Here is a 12,938-nt window from a genome sequence, read left to right as displayed (position 1 = left end):
GGGGTGTGTGGGCCCGGTGTGTGTGTGCCCGGGGTGTGTGGGCCCGGTGTGTGTGTGCCCGGGGTGTGTGGGCCCGGTGTGTGTGTGCCCGGGGTGTGTGGGCCCGGTGTGTGTGTGCCCGGGGTGTGTGGGCCCGGTGTGTGTGTGCCCGGGGTGTGTGGGCCCGGTGTGTGTGTGCCCGGGGTGTGTGGGCCCGGTGTGTGTGTGCCCGGGGTGTGTGGGCCCGGTGTGTGTGTGCCCGGGGTGTGTGGGCCCGGTGTGTGTGTGCCCGGGGTGTGTGGGCCCGGTGTGTGTGTGCCCGGGGTGTGTGTGCCCGGGGTGTGTGGGCCCGGGGTGTGTGGGCCCGGGGTGTGTGGGCCCGGTGTGTGTGGGCCCGGTGTGTGTGTGCCCGGGGTGTGTGGGCCCGGTGTGTGTGGGCCCGGTGTGTGTGGGCCCGGGGTGTGTGGGTCCGGTGTGTGTGTGCCCGGGGTGTGTGTGCCCGGTGTGTGTGGGCCCGGTGTGTGTGGGCCCGGGGTGTGTGGGCCCGGGGTGTGTGGGCCCGGTGTGTGTGTGCCCGGTGTGTGTGGGCCCGGTGTGTGTGGGCCCGGGGTGTGTGGGTCCGGTGTGTGTGTGCCCGGGGTGTGTGTGCCCGGGGTGTGTGGGCCCGGTGTGTGTGTGCCCGGGGTGTGTGGGCCCGGTGTGTGTGTGCCCGGGGTGTGTGGGCCCGGTGTGTGTGTGCCCGGGGTGTGTGTGCCCGGTGTGTGTGGGCCCGGGGTGTGTGGGCCCGGTGTGTGTGGCCCATCGCCACACAGTATTCTCCGCTACGATCTTGGTGATACTAAAACTTGTGAAGATGTGTGAAAAATGAAGCTTTTCAGGAAAAAGCAGCTGACTGCAGAGCTGGTTATGATGGTCTGTGACTGGGAGGAGCCATACTGGTTAGACTGGTTTATCTGACGGCTGGTCAGACTTTAGTGGATGTGGAGCATCACACCCATCTGTTGTCTGGCGGTATGACAGCGGCGCGGCGCTAAATAAATCATTTCCAGCCGTTTCAGCTGAGAAACTGATGAAATGGAAGCTAATGAAGTGACTTACTGCAGTGTGTGTGTGTGTGTGTGTGTGTGTGTGTGTACACATTTCCCCTCTCTCATTTTAAAAGTTGTTTAACGACGTTTGCCCCGATGACTCGTTCATCTCTGCTACCTCTGCAGTCAGCCGGCCAGCGCCTGTTCGCAGGAGGAACGGACGCCTCGAGGAAGGCCTCGGCGGTCGCCTGCGTGTTACCATGGTAACACCCAGCCTCAGCTGCGTTGCTTCTGCTAACATGAGCCAGCTGGGTCTGACAGAAAGCTGAAATAACGCGTCTTAACTGATTTTTCTTTGACGAACAGAAAGCTGCTGGTGTTTGTACTTTTCCTTCATGTCTTTATTTTATGAAACATGAATATTTTAGGTTTTCAGATGTTCCTCCAGTTAAACCTGTCAGCAAAGTCTGACGTCCTGGAGCATCTGCAGGTGTTTCCTTCACGTCTCTGAAGCAGACTGGAACTGTGTGGATGTTCTGACATGATGAATGCTGCAGACAGCAGCCAGATGAAGGACGTCCCACTGCTGGTCTTCAGCACCGGGTACATCTGCTGCTTGTTCGCCTGCTTGGTGGACAGACGGTCCAGCTGGACCAGGAGCAACATGGATCCCAGCAGCAGGCCGCCGTGGAGCGCTGAGTGGATGAAGAGGGAAGTCCGGCGTACATACAACCCCAGTATGAGTGGACCTGCTGGAAAATGCTGTACTGTCCGTCTGTAAGGGTCTCTGCTGCCACCCTCAGCTCTTATGTTTACTGTACTTTGATATCTGTGTACTGGAAAAGGTCAGATATATTTCTAGAGTGGGTTGAATTTTATGCAAATTGTTGACCTTTTTCTCCTGTAATTACAAGCAATAAAATGAGAAAATGGAAACTAGTTGTCTTCTCTTCAAGGTTCCTGTGGGATAAACCTACAGAAACGTGTTTTACAGTAAATCCAGCAGCGCCGAGATCCAAAACCAGCAGAACTTCTCCAGTTCTGCAAACTGCTACTGGTGGAGTTGGACTCCTTACTGTTGCAGCAAACGTTCCTTTGTACTTACAGCTGGCCTCGGTTGTTAAACATGACAACATGATCTTCATTGTTAAACGCGGGGGTTTGTCCAGTTTGGGCATCTTGCACATCGAGACATGGTTTTATTTTAATGTCGTCAATCTGAGACATTCATTCATTAATCTAACCGGCTAATCCAATGAAGGGTCGCGGGGAAGCTGGATAATCTGGTTTATTTCAACCATCTTTCTCTGACAATCCTGAAGGCTGCCTCTGTCTCTGAAAGGATAGACGGGGACAGGTGGAAAAGGACGGCTGCAGGACGCTACAGGTCTCCAGCGCTCCAGTGGAGCAGCCGGACGTCCAAACTTCACATTTCCGTTTTTTTCACACAATCTGGGACGAATCCTCGTGGAGCTGCTGTGTTTGTAAACAAAAGCTAAATTTGTATGTGCATTAGTGGGGGTCCAGGTGCGTGACCAGTCCACCATGGCAAACCAGTTGGAGGCGCAGTTTGGTGTTGGGCAGTGGCTTCCCAGCAGCAGAACTGGGGAAAGTTTGCTGGTTTCAGATCCCTGAGCCTCGACTTTCCCACCCTCTGGTGACCATCTGTCCATAATCACTCAGACCGACAACACCTGGTTAAAACTACCAAAAACTGACCCATTGGAAGACTTTCAACTCTTTAAATGCTCGTTGCAGCATTTGGGTTATTTGTGACAGAAAAAACAAAAGTAATTTTCCATTTGAAGACTAAAAAGTATTGATGTTATGATTTCATAGCATGTTCAGCTCAGGTCAGAAAAAGCTGCGAAGCCTCAGAATAAAGACAGTTGCTTAGAAACTGAAGGAAAGTAACAACACACTGATCTACAATATTCCGCTGTGGTCAACGACCCCATCATGTTGCATAACCATTTATTAAACACTGAAAATGGGATTGTGTTTTGGGTCCCGGAAACGTTTGTTCCGTCTTCGTCATAGGGACACGTTTTTATGTTTTTTATGCAAATGAATCCATTTATCCCAGCTGGCTTTGGGCGACAGGCAGGGTACACCCTGGACAGAAAATGAATGAATGAATCCATTTAAACACCTGAGCTAAGGAATAAAAAGATTTAACGATGTTCTTGTTGCTTTTTGAGACGTTGTCATGAACAGAGCTGTGTTCAGGTACCGGTTGATGATATAAAATATCGTATAGTTTGAAATAAAGTATTTTTCATTTCATTTGATCAATCAGTGGATCCTGAATTTGAAATATTAGTAAACACTGAATCCCTCTGAATGAAATCAACATCGTGTTGGGACGAAACATGTTCTACGTACTCAGTTTGAAGGCAGACATTCTGCTTTTGGTTCTCAGGATATCAGAGCAGCAGAGATTTGGCATCAGAAACAGACTTGATGTGGTGTAGAGCAGGTCACACAGCAGCTTCCTCTGACAGGAATGCTGGCAGGGAGAAACCTGAAGCTTCTGACTGAACCGTCGACACGTTTCAAACCCCGACTGAGATTTTATTTCATTTATAAACAATAATCTGGATTATTACAAAAATTGAAGCATTGTCTACGAACACAGACCAGCTTTAGCTGCAGGAACTGAGGAAGAGCGTTTGTACTGGGCGAAGTTTAACTCTGGTTCTGCAGCAAGTCCATCAGACTCTTGTTGTACTGGTCCACCTGCTGGGAGACGGTCTTCGCCACAGACGTGTAGTCGCTCTCTCGGGACTTGGAGGCGATGACTGATGCTGTAGTTAAAGATCTGTGACTCCTGCTGGATGAAACACACAGAACTCCAACTCAGAGACCCAGAGCCGGACCTGGAGCTGGACAAAGACCTGGACCTGATGTCATTTAGCGAACAAACACGACATGAGTGGTAAATGTTTAGGTGAAGATGTTCCTGACTGTATCAACAAACCTTTCTGATGTCAGACCACAAGCACACAGGTCATCATGCAGACCACCTCCTCCCACAGGGACCCTGTACGGACACCCACTCACACCCCAGAGATGAGGCTGTTCTGTAGCAACAGCTGGGCTCAAACTCGTCCAAGCTGATGATCCGGAGTCTGGACGGATCAAGTTTCCAGAACATCAGCACATGAGCTCTGTGCAGCTTCTGCCTGACTCCAAAGGTCTGTCGCTGGTCTATGAATGGTTCAGGACCAAAACCCATCGGAGACCTCTTTAAGCTGGACCGGATCTGGTGTTCTATCAGATCCAGAGTCAGAAGCAGACCTGGAGAAGCTGCATTCAGCTTCTATGCTCCACATGTCTGGAAGAAACACCAGAAAGCCTCAGATCAGCTGGAACGTTGGTGTAAAGACCCTCCTGTCCTCTGCTGCACTTCAGCAGGTTGGAAATGATAAGAAACCCAAATCTGCCTTTGTCTCTTTGAAGCTGGAACCGATCATAACGTTGAGTTTTCCTTTCCTCCTCGTTTTATTCCTGTAGTCGTCGTTTTATTCCTCATCCATCCATCTTCTGCCGCTTATCCGGGGTCGGGTCGCGGGGGCAGCAGCCTAAGCAGGGAAGCCCAGACTTCCCTCTCCCCAGCCACATTTGCCAACTCTGCGGGGGGATCCCAAGGCATTCCCAGGCCAGCTGAGAGATGTAATCCCTCCAGCATGTCCTGGGTCTTCCCCGGGGTCTCCTCCCAGAGGGACGTGCCTGGAACACCTCACCAGGGAGGTCCAGGAGGCATCCTGACCAGATGCCTGAGCCACCTCAACTGGCTCCTCCTCAACGCTCTATCTTTCCCTCACTCGTGAACAAGACCCCGATATATTCAAACTCCTCCACTTGAGGCTGGACCTGACTCCCGACCCGGAGAGGGCAATCCACCCCATTCTGGCTGAGGACCATGGTCTCAGATTTGGAGGTGCTGATTCTCATCCCTGCCGCTTCACACTCGGCCGCGAATCGCTTAAGCGGGGCCTTCCCGCCAAGGAGCTTTTTGACCACCTCAGCGACTTCAGCCACAGAGATAGGAGCCTGAGAACCCCCAGAGAGAGTTTTTGCCTTGGCGACAACCGAAGCCGCATGCCGCTTAGCCTGTCTGTACCCATCAGCTGCCTCCAGAGTCCCACAGGTCAAGAAGGCCCGATAGGACTCCTTCTTCAGCTTGACGGCATCCCTCACTGTTGGTGTCCACCAACGAGTCCTGGGATTACCGCCACGACAGGCACCAACGACCTTACAGCCACAGCTCTGGCTGGCCGCCTCATCAATAGAGGCACTGAACACCGCCCATTCGGACTCAATGTCCCCCGCCTCACTCGGGACATGTTTGAAGATCTGCTGAAGGTGGGAGTTGAAGCTCGCTCTGATCATGGAACTGCGGCCCAGGGAATCCTGATGCCAGGTGTACATATGGACACATGTTGGAACATGGTGTTCGTTCCATGACGAGCACAGAAGTCCAATAACAAAACACCATTTGGGTTCAGAGGGGGGGGGGACCGTGCCTCCCAATCACTCCCCTCCAGGTCTCACTGTCATTGCCCACATGAGCATTGACGTCCCCCAGCAGAACAATGGAGTCCCCAGAAGGAGCACCCTCCAGCACTCCCTCCAAGGACTCCAGAAAGGGTGGGTACTCTGAACTGCTGTTCGGCGCATAAGCACAGACAACAGTCAGGACCCGTCCCCCCACCCGGAGGCGGAGGGAAACTACCCTTTCATCCACCGGGGTAAACCCCAACGTGCAGGCACCAAGCTGGGGGCTGATGAGAATGCCCACACCTGCTCGGCGCCTCTCACCATGAGCAACTCCAGAGTGGAAGAAAGTCCAGCCCCTTTCGAGGGTTCTGGTTCCAGAGCCCAAGCCATGCGTCGAGGTGAGTCCAACTATATCTAGTCGGAACCGCTCAACCTCGCGCACAAGCTCAGGCTCCTTCCCCACCAGAGAGGTGACGTTCCACGTCCCTAGAGCCAGCTTCTGCAGCCGGGGATCGGACCGCCAGGGTCCCCGCCCCTTGCTGCCGCCCAGCTCACATTGCACCCGACCCCTACGGCTCCTCCCGCAGATGGTGAGCCCACGGGAGGTGGGGCCCATGTAACCCTTTCGGGCTGAGCCCGACCGGGCCCCATGGGTGAAGGCCCGGCCACCAGACGCTCGCTCTCGTACCCCACCTCCAGGCCTGGCTCCAGAGGGGGGTCCCGGTAACCCGCGTCCGGGCAAGGGAACATTCATGCCCATGTTTGTCGTCGTCATAGGGGTCGATGAGACAAACATAGTTCTGTCCCTCCCCTAGACACCTGATTGCCATGGGTGACCCTACCAAGGGCATAAAGCCTCCGACAACTGCTGGGATCTTCAGGACACACAAACCTCTCCACCACGATAAGATGGCGGCTCAAGGAGGGGAGCCGTCATCTTATTTATTCCTGCCGTCGTTTAGACCATCATATGAGAAGTGATCAGTTAACCTAACGTGTATCTTTGTCATGCGTGTCCCGTGGGAGGGAGAACATGCAAACTTCATACAGAAAGGCCACTCTTCAACCCCCCCTCCCCCCAGGAGAGGCTCGAACCAGCGACCTTCTAGCTCTACCATGCTGCGTATATGAAACATGTACTCTGTGTTTTTTGTTTTACCTGATGAGCCTTGGGGATGTGATGGATCACACCATCAAAACTAAACCATCAACACAAACCAGTCAGCTACTGGGTTAGGTGGGTCACATGTCTGAAGGATACACTCTTTCATGACAAAGTTGTTCTGCTCCAAGTGCTGCCACTTCCGCTCCAGGTTAGCCAGCTGAAATACGAACACACACACAGCAAACGTCACCTACAGCAGAGAACCAGATGTGGAACAAACGGATTGGCAGTGAAAGCAACGGGACATCTTTCAGCCTGTCCAACCTGAGCATGAGTCTCGTTTTCCTGCAGCGTGGTCTTCAGAGCGTCATGTTTCCTGTTCATCTCCTGCAGCAGCTGTCTGAAAGCCTCCGTGTGCAGAGTCAGCGCCACCCGGTCCTCCAGCAGTCTCTGCAGCAGCACAAGTCAGACTGAAGTCAGTGTGTGGCTGCAGCGGAACTGTGAGGTCCCCCGCCCCACCTTACCTTCCTCTTGTCCTCGGCGCTGCTCCTCAGGGTGTCCAGGTCTCTGTAGGTGTGCAGCTCCGCCTCCATGGTGCTGACCTGCTCCTTTATGGCGCTGAGCTCTCCGGAGATCTTCCCCTCCAGCTGCTGCACCTTCTCCAGGTCCTGCTGCAGGCGCTGGGACTCTGAACAGGAGACAAGGCTTACACATTTCATTCTCCCAGTAGCAGCAGCTGGTAGAGGTGTGTTCCTGACCTGCAGACAGCCCTCTGGCCGTGCTCTCTGATTGGACCACCTCCGTCTCCTTACTGACAAGCACTTCCTGCATGTTCCTCAGCTCGTTGCTGGTCACGGTGTCCACGTGGCGCAGCCGCAGCATGTTCTGTGTAAACACAGATGTTAGCGAACATGTCCAGGACATTTCCCGCCTCTGTGTCTCCATCTTCTTCCTCGTCCTCTTCCTCACCCTGCTGCAGTGCTCCAGCAGTGAGACGATGTTCTCTTCCGTCTGGGCCAGTTTCTCCAGCTCCTGAGCCTTGGACTCCTCAAAGGTCTCCAGAAACCCTGAAACAAGGGGAGAAGTTACTGGAAGCAGACTGGTTTTCCCAACAGGACGGTCTGGTTTTACTGGAACTCACGGTCGATTTCCTCATCCTTCCTCTTCAGCTCCTTGTACTTCTGTTGACATTCCCCTTTTAGAAAGAGACGAGTCATCCTGTTGTTACAGCTCACACTGAACACACATGTATCACACAGTTTCCCTACACACTGATCATCACAGCTAACAACCAGTTAGTCATGAGCAGCGATGTGTGTGTACCACGCCGCATCAACACACACAACGAAATGTTAGCTGGAGGCAGCGATGTGTGTGTGTACCACGCTGCATCAACACACACAGCGAGATGTTAGCTGGAGGCAGCGATGTGTGTGTGTACCACGCTGCATCAACACACACAACGAGATGTTAGCTGGAGGCGGTGATGTGTGTGTGTACCGCGCTGCATCAACACACACAGCCAGATGTTAGCTGGAGGCAGCGATGTGTGTGTGTGTACCGCGCCGCATCAACACACACAGCCAGATGTTAGCTGGAGGCAGCGATGTGTGTGTGTACCGCGCCGCATCAACACACACAGCCAGATGTTAGCTGGAGGCAGCGATGTGTGTGTGTACCGCGCCGCATCAACACACACAGCGAGATGTTAGCTGGAGGCAGCGATGTGTGTGTGTACCGCGCCGCATCAACACACACAGTGAGATGTTAGCTGGAGGCAGCGATGTGTGTGTACCACGCTGCATCAACACACACAGCCAGATGTTAGCTGGAGGCAGCGATGTGTGTGTACCGCGCTGCATCAACACACACAACGAGATGTTAGCTGGAGGCAGCGATGTGTGTGTACCGCGCCGCATCAACACACACAGCCAGATGTTAGCTGGAGGCAGCGATGTGTCTGTGTACCGCGCCGCATCAACACACACAGCGAGATGTTAGCTGGAGGCAGCGATGTGTGTGTACCGCGCCGCATCAACACACACAACGAGATGTTAGCTGGAGGCAGCGATGTGTCTGTGTACCGCGCCGCATCAACACACACAACGAGATGTTAGCTGGAGGCAGCGATGTGTGTGTACCGCGCCGCATCAACACACACAACGAGATGTTAGCTGGAGGCAGCGATGTGTGTGTACCGCGCTGCATCAACACACACAGCGAGATGTTAGCTGGAGGCAGCAATGTGTGTGTGTACCGCGCCGCATCAACACACACAGTGAAATGTTAGCTGGAGGCAGCGATGTGTGTGTGTACCACACTGCATCAACACACACAGCGAGATGTTAGCTGGAGGCAGCGATGTGTCTGTGTACCGCGCCGCATCAACACACACAACGAGATGTTAGCTGGAGGCAGCGATGTGTGTGTACCGCGCCGCATCAACACACACAACGAGATGTTAGCTGGAGGCAGCGATGTGTGTGTACCACGCCGCATCAACACACACAGCGAGATGTTAGCTGGAGGCAGCGATGTGTGTGTGTACCGCGCAGCATCAACACACACAACGAGATGTTAGCTGGAGGCAGCGATGTGTGTGTGTACCACGCTGCATCAACACACAAAGCGAGATGTTAGCTGGAGGCGGTGATGTGTGTGTGTACCGCGCTGCTTCAACACACACAGCCAGATGTTAGCTGGAGGCAGCGATGTGTGTGTACCGCGCTGCATCAACACACACAGTGGGATGTTAGCTGGAGGCAGCGATGTGTGTGTGTACCGCGCCGCATCAACACACACAGCGAGATGTTAGCTGGAGGCAGCGATGTGTGTGTGTACCACGCCGCATCAACACACACAGTGAGATGTTAGCTGGAGGCAGCGATGTGTGTGTGTACCGCGCCGCATCAACACACACAGCGAGATGTTAGCTGGAGGCAGCGATGTGTGTGTACCACGCCGCATCAACACACACAGCGAGATGTTAGCTGGAGGCAGCGATGTGTGTGTGTACCACGCTGCATCAACACACACAGTGAGATGTTAGCTGGAGGCAGCGATGTGTGTGTGTACCGCGCCGCATCAACACACACAGCGAGATGTTAGCTGGAGGAAGCGATGTGTGTGTACCGCGCTGCATCAAAACACACAGTGAGATGTTAGCTGGAGGCAGCGATGTGTGTGTACCACGCCGCATCAACACACACAGCGAGATGTTAGCTGGAGGCAGCGATGTGTGTGTGTACCACGCTGCATCAACACACACAGTGAGATGTTAGCTGGAGGCGGCGATGTGTGTGTACCACGCCGCATCAACACACACAGTGAGATGTTAGCTGGAGGCAGCGATGTGTGTGTACCACGCCGCATCAACACACACAACGAGATGTTAGCTGGAGGCAGCGATGTGTGTGTGTACCACGCTGCATCAACACACACAACGAGATGTTAGCTGGAGGCAGCGATGTGTGTGTGTACCACGCTGCATCAACACACACAGTGAGATGTTAGCTGGAGGCAGCGATGTGTGTGCCACGCCGCATCAACACACACAGTGAGATGTTAGCTGGAGGCAGCGATGTGTGTGTACCACGCTGCATCAACACACACAGTGAGATGTTAGCTGGAGGCAGCGATGTGTGTGTGTACCGCGCCGCATCAACACACACAGCGAGATGTTAGCTGGAGGCAGCGATGTGTGTGTACACGCCGCATCAACACACACAGTGAGATGTTAGCTGGAGGCAGCGATGTGTGTGTGTACCACGCTGCATCAACACACACAGTGAGATGTTAGCTGGAGGCAGTGATGTGTGTGTGTACCGCGCTGCATCAACACACACAACAAGATGTTAGCTGGAGGCAGCGATGTGTGTGTGTACCACGCCGCATCAACACACACAGTGAGATGTTAGCTGGAGGCAGCGATGTGTGTGTGTACCGCGCCGCATCAACACACACAGCGAGATGTTAGCTGGAGGCAGCGATGTGTGTGTACCACGCCGCATCAACACACACAGCGAGATGTTAGATGGAGGCAGCGATGTGTGTGTGTACCACGCTGCATCAACACACACAGTGAGATGTTAGCTGGAGGCAGCGATGTGTGTGTGTACCGCGCCGCTTCAACACACACAGCGAGATGTTAGCTGGAGGCAGCGATGTGTCTGTGTACTGCGCCGCATCAACACACACAACGAGATGTTAGCTGGAGGCAGCGATGTGTGTGTACCACGCCGCATCAACACACACAGCGAGATGTTAGCTGGAGGCAGCGATGTGTGTGTGTACCACGCCGCATCAACACACACAACGAGATGTTAGCTGGAGGCAGCGATGTGTGTGTGTACCACGCTGCATCAACACACACAGCGAGATGTTAGCTGGAGGCGGTGATGTGTGTGTGTACCGCGCTGCATCAACACACACAGCCAGATGTTAGCTGGAGGCAGCGATGTGTGTGTACCGCGCTGCATCAACACACACAGTGGGATGTTAGCTGGAGGCAGCGATGTGTGTGTGTACCGCGCCGCATCAACACACACAGTGAGATGTTAGCTGGAGGCAGCGATGTGTGTGTACCACGCTGCATCAACACACACAGCCAGATGTTAGCTGGAGGCAGCGATGTGTCTGTGTACCGCGCCGCATCAACACACACAACGAGATGTTAGCTGGAGGCAGCGATGTGTGTGTACCACGCCGCATCAACACACACAGCGAGATGTTAGCTGGAGGCAGCGATGTGTGTGTGTACCACGCTGCATCAACACACACAGTGAGATGTTAGCTGGAGGCAGCGATGTGTGTGTACCACGCCGCATCAACACACAGTGAGATGTTAGCTGGAGGCAGCGATGTGTGTGTGTACCACGCCGCATCAACACACACAACGAGATGTTAGCTGGAGGCAGCGATGTGTGTGTGTACCACGCTGCATCAACACACACAACGAGATGTTAGCTGGAGGTAGCGATGTGTGTGTGTACCACGCTGCATCAACACACACAGTGAGATGTTAGCTGGAGGCAGCGATGTGTGTGTACCACGCTGCATCAACACACACAGTGAGATGTTAGCTGGAGGCAGCGATGTGTGTGTGTACCACGCCGCATCAACACACACAGCGAGATGTTAGCTGGAGGCAGCGATGTGTGTGTACCACGCCGCATCAACACACACAGTGAGATGTTAGCTGGAGGCAGCGATGTGTGTGTGTACCGCGCTGCATCAACACACACAACGAGATGTTAGCTGGAGGCAGCGATGTGTGTGTGTACCACGCCGCATCAACACACACAGTGAGATGTTAGCTGGAGGCAGCGATGTGTGTGTGTACCGCGCCGCATCAACACACACAGCGAGATGTTAGCTGGAGGCAGCGATGTGTGTGTACCACGCCACATCAACACACACAGCGAGATGTTAGCTGGAGGCAGCGATGTGTGTGTGTACCACGCTGCATCAACACACACAGTGAGATGTTAGCTGGAGGCAGCGATGTGTGTGTGTACCGCGCCGCATCAACACACACAGCGAGATGTTAGCTGGAGGAAGCGATGTGTGTGTACCGCGCTGCATCAACACACACAGTGAGATGTTAGCTGGAGGCAGCGATGTGTGTGTACCACGCCGCATCAACACACACAGCGAGATGTTAGCTGGAGGCAGCGATGTGTGTGTGTACCACGCTGCATCAACACACACAGTGAGATGTTAGCTGGAGGCGGCGATGTGTGTGTACCACGCCGCATCAACACACACAGTGAGATGTTAGCTGGAGGCAGCGATGTGTGTGTACCACGCCGCATCAACACACACAACGAGATGTTAGCTGGAGGCAGCGATGTGTGTGTGTACCACGCTGCATCAACACACACAGCGAGATGTTAGCTGGAGGCGGTGATGTGTGTGTGTACCGCGCTGCATCAACACACACAGCCAGATGTTAGCTGGAGGCAGCGATGTGTGTGTACCGCGCTGCATCAACACACACAGTGGGATGTTAGCTGGAGGCAGCGATGTGTGTGTGTACCGCGCCGCATCAACACACACAGTGAGATGTTAGCTGGAGGCAGCGATGTGTGTGTACCACGCTGCATCAACACACACAGCCAGATGTTAGCTGGAGGCAGCGATGTGTCTGTGTACCGCGCCGCATCAACACACACAACGAGATGTTAGCTGGAGGCAGCGATGTGTGTGTACCACGCCGCATCAACACACACAGCGAGATGTTAGCTGGAGGCAGCGATGTGTGTGTGTACCACGCTGCATCAACACACACAGTGAGATGTTAGCTGGAGGCAGCGATGTGTGTG

At 53.9% G+C, this 12,938-nt stretch overlaps 1 protein-coding gene across 1 annotated transcript in view; it reads right to left on the bottom strand.

Moving 5' to 3' along the window:
* Window positions 1-3,610: 3,610 nt before the first annotated feature.
* The window catches only part of ift74 (intraflagellar transport 74), a 113,916-nt gene continuing 104,588 nt past the window's right edge, over window positions 3,611-12,938 (bottom strand). Inside the window, exons 14-20 of the mRNA XM_079259552.1 lie at window positions 7,757-7,810; window positions 7,585-7,682; window positions 7,374-7,500; window positions 7,140-7,303; window positions 6,940-7,065; window positions 6,772-6,832; window positions 3,611-3,808 (exon numbers count right to left, since the gene is read on the bottom strand). Coding sequence (XP_079115678.1) covers window positions 3,696-3,808; window positions 6,772-6,832; window positions 6,940-7,065; window positions 7,140-7,303; window positions 7,374-7,500; window positions 7,585-7,682; window positions 7,757-7,810 — 743 coding nt within the window. The 3' untranslated portion in view covers window positions 3,611-3,695. The remainder of the gene's footprint in view (window positions 3,809-6,771; window positions 6,833-6,939; window positions 7,066-7,139; window positions 7,304-7,373; window positions 7,501-7,584; window positions 7,683-7,756; window positions 7,811-12,938) is intronic.

Source organism: Telmatherina bonti, assembly GCF_933228915.1.
Source record: "Telmatherina bonti genome assembly, chromosome: 20".
NCBI lineage: Eukaryota > Metazoa > Chordata > Actinopteri > Atheriniformes > Telmatherinidae > Telmatherina > Telmatherina bonti.
This window is presented reverse-complemented; position numbering and strand designations above follow the sequence as displayed.